The 3,384-nt window shown below is 52.5% G+C and overlaps 1 protein-coding gene across 1 annotated transcript; it reads left to right on the top strand.

Annotated features, from left to right (window-relative positions):
* The first annotated feature begins 1,370 nt into the window (after window positions 1-1,370).
* LOC4336438 (UDP-glycosyltransferase 73C6-like) lies at window positions 1,371-3,177 on the top strand. Its single transcript, XM_015778029.3, has one exon. The coding sequence runs from the start codon at window positions 1,381-1,383 to the stop codon at window positions 2,983-2,985; it is 1,605 nt and encodes a 534-aa protein (XP_015633515.2). The 5' UTR covers window positions 1,371-1,380; the 3' UTR covers window positions 2,986-3,177.
* The last annotated feature ends 207 nt before the right edge of the window (window positions 3,178-3,384 follow it).

Genomic DNA, 3,384 nt, shown 5'->3' with positions numbered 1-3,384 from the left:
CTGATAGGTATCAGGACTTGATACATCGCAATACTTCACAAGTATCACCTGATACATGGTAGAATCGCATGATACCTGATAGGTATCACCCGATACTGGCTAGGTATCAAGACCTGATACATCGTAAGCATCACCCACCACGTGGTAAGAATCGCATGATACCTGATAGCTATCATCTGATACCTCGCAAGTATCACCTGATACGTGGCAGAAACACATAATACCGGTTAGATATCAGGACTTGATATCTAACCGGTATCATATCGTTTTTGAATAGAATTGCGGTATATAGTAGCAATGATACTAGGACTGATAACCACCAGGTATCGTTTATCAAGACCAATACCCACCATGTATCAAATATGATACTTGGCCATCCGGTTATCTGGTACTTGATACCAACCGGTATCACACACGATGCCTGTTATGAGGCATGGCACCCACTCGGTATCAGACATGATACTTGATAATAAACTTAATGCTCACCCGGTATCAGATGTGATACATACCCAGTATCAGATTTGACACCTGGTAGCTACGTAGGCTACTACTTGCTATACTGAACTAGCTTAGCTATCACATGAAGATTTTTTTGCGTATGCACGTGGACAAAATGACAAACGATGGGTCAATGGGGTGACATGACACACCTTTTGAGACATGATGATAATACACATAACATACTAATTGAACGGAAGGAATCGTCTGGCTAACTGCTTGTAGGCCTATACCGTCCGAACGGTATACCGGTACATAGCAGCCCTCTTTTTCAATCATCACAGTGTTCAAAAGTTGCGCCCCAAGTCCGCAACACGTAGAGGGAAAGACCGCGATTTTGGACTCCTTTTCGGCTTCTTCTCTAGTTGGGCCTTGTTATGCTCTACACGGAGGAGAAGAGGAATACTAATAAACGGGCCGTCCCTCTCGTGTTTATTACGATCATATGCGTCACCGCTTACGATGGACTACTAGTCGCCACAGATGTAAGGACGTGAACGTTGACATGTGCTTACGATGTGCTCACAAAATCAAGCATTGGTGTCAACACCGGATCCGTGACCTAATCAAGTTCCCACCCCTTCGCAACGTCCGGTAGCGCACGCCGCACGGTGCTCCATCGCGGAAGACAAGTACTGAACCTTGTAGTGTTGCATCATTTTTCATAATGGAAATGGAGGACTGAGTCCCTTTGCTGAAAAAAAAAAAACAAGATAAGCACGTACAACTGACCATTCTTCCATGGACAAAATCGAAGGTCAGGACTGCGTGACACCTGCTTACACGTATGCAGCGCATCCAACATGTCGACACTAGCCTGGTTATATCTTCTTAGAAGCATACGACTACGCATTTCACGGAGCCAAATGACCTGCATATATAATGGCACGAACGCCCATGAATACGATACAGTCGTACAGTCATTTTTCTGACAGCGAGATTATTCCATCTTCTCGCGCCAAATCAAATCAAACTTCAGTACTAGGTTCGATCGGTTGGAAATCAATGGAGACCGCCACGTCCAAGCCTCATTTTGTGCTCGTCCCATGGATAGGTAGCATCAGCCACATCCTCCCCATGACTGACATCGGCTGCCTCCTCGCCTCGCACGGAGCGCCGGTGACCATCATCACGACGCCGGTGAACTCGCCACTCGTCCAGAGCCGCGTGGACCGTGCCACGCCACACGGCGCGGGGATCACGGTGACCACGATCCCGTTCCCGGCCGCCGAGGCCGGCCTGCCGGAGGGCTGCGAGAGGCTGGACCTGATCCCGTCTCCGGCCATGGTGCCTGGCTTCTTCCGCGCCAGCAGAGGGTTCGGGGAGGCGGTGGCGCGGCACTGCCGTCGGCAGGATGCTCGTCCCCGCCGCCGGCCGAGCTGCATCATCGCGGGGATGTGCCACACGTGGGCGCTTGGCGTGGCGCGCGAGCTCGGCGTGCCGTGCTACGTCTTCCACGGCTTCGGCGCGTTCGCCCTGCTGTGCATCGAGTACCTCTTCAAGCAACGGCGACACGAGGCGTTGCCATCGGCGGACGAGCTCGTCGACATCCCGGTCCTGCCGCCGTTCGAGTTCAAGGTGCTAGGCAGGCAGCTGCCGCCGCACTTCGTGCCTTCCACTTCCATGGGGAGTGGATGGATGCAGGAGCTCCGGGAATTCGACATGGCCGTGGACGGCGTCGTGGTGAACAGCTTCGAGGAGCTGGAGCACGGCTCCGCGGCGCTCCTCGCGGCGAGCGCCGGCAAGAAGGTGCTCGCCGTCGGGCCCGTCTCGCTCCCCCACCAACCGATTCTCGACCCGCGGGCCGCCTCGGACGACGCGAGGCGGTGCATGGCGTGGCTGGACGCTAAGGAGGCCAGGTCCGTTGTGTACGTGAGCTTCGGCAGCGCCGGGCGGATGCCGGCGGCGCAGCTGATGCAGCTCGGCATGGCCCTGGTCTCGTGCCCCTGGCCTACACTCTGGGTCATCAACGGCGCTGACACGTTGCCCGGCGACGTGCGGGACTGGCTGCGCGAGAACACCGACGCGGACGGCGTCGCGCACGCGCACAGCAAGTGCCTCGTGGTGCGTGGGTGGGCGCCGCAGGTCGCCATCCTGGACCACCCGGCCGTCGGCGGCTTCATGACACACTGTGGGTGGGGGTCGACTCTGGAGAGCGTCGCCGCCGGCATGCCCATGGTCACCTGGCCATTCTTCGCCGAGCAGTTCATCAACGAGCGGCTGATCGTGGACGTGCTCGGCATCGGGGTGTCCGTCGGCGTGACGAGGCCGACGGAGAACGTTCTGACGGCTGGTAAGCTCGGAGGCGCCGAGGCGAAGGTGGAGATCGGGGCCGATCAGGTGAAGAAGGCATTGGCGAGGCTGATGGATGAAGGGGAAGACATGAGAAGGAAGGTTCACGAGCTCAAGGAGAAAGCAAGGGCTGCTCTGGAGGAAGGTGGATCGTCGTATATGAATTTGGAGAAATTGATCCATTCTTCCGTTTGAATTTCGATTTGTTCGTGATACTCAATTGGTTCCTTGTTACTGCATAATATAGTTGGTTTTATTCAGATGAGAATAATCATGGTTCTACTTCTTTAGAACATATAGAAAAAGAATAACTAGCTGATTTTCGTGTTTGATTTTGTGCAAAGCTAAATTTTCAAACAATTGTATTTGATATATAAATATTAACATTTGATTCTATAAGACATGGTTGTATTTTGTATATAAACAGTAAAATGCTCATGCATTGCAACGGATGTACACTCCCCCTCCAAAAATATAGCTACCTTTAGCATATAAATTTCACCCTAATTTTAATTATAGCTATTATATCAATCACAAGTTTATTTATAGGCTCTACCCTTTGTTCTAAGTTAGTAACTTCTTTCTCTCTACCTA

The sequence above is a fragment of the Oryza sativa genome, chromosome 4, assembly GCF_034140825.1.
Source record: "Oryza sativa Japonica Group chromosome 4, ASM3414082v1".
Classification (NCBI taxonomy): domain Eukaryota; kingdom Viridiplantae; phylum Streptophyta; class Magnoliopsida; order Poales; family Poaceae; genus Oryza; species Oryza sativa.
Note: the sequence above shows the minus strand (reverse complement) of the source record. Positions and strands in the feature narration are given on the sequence as shown.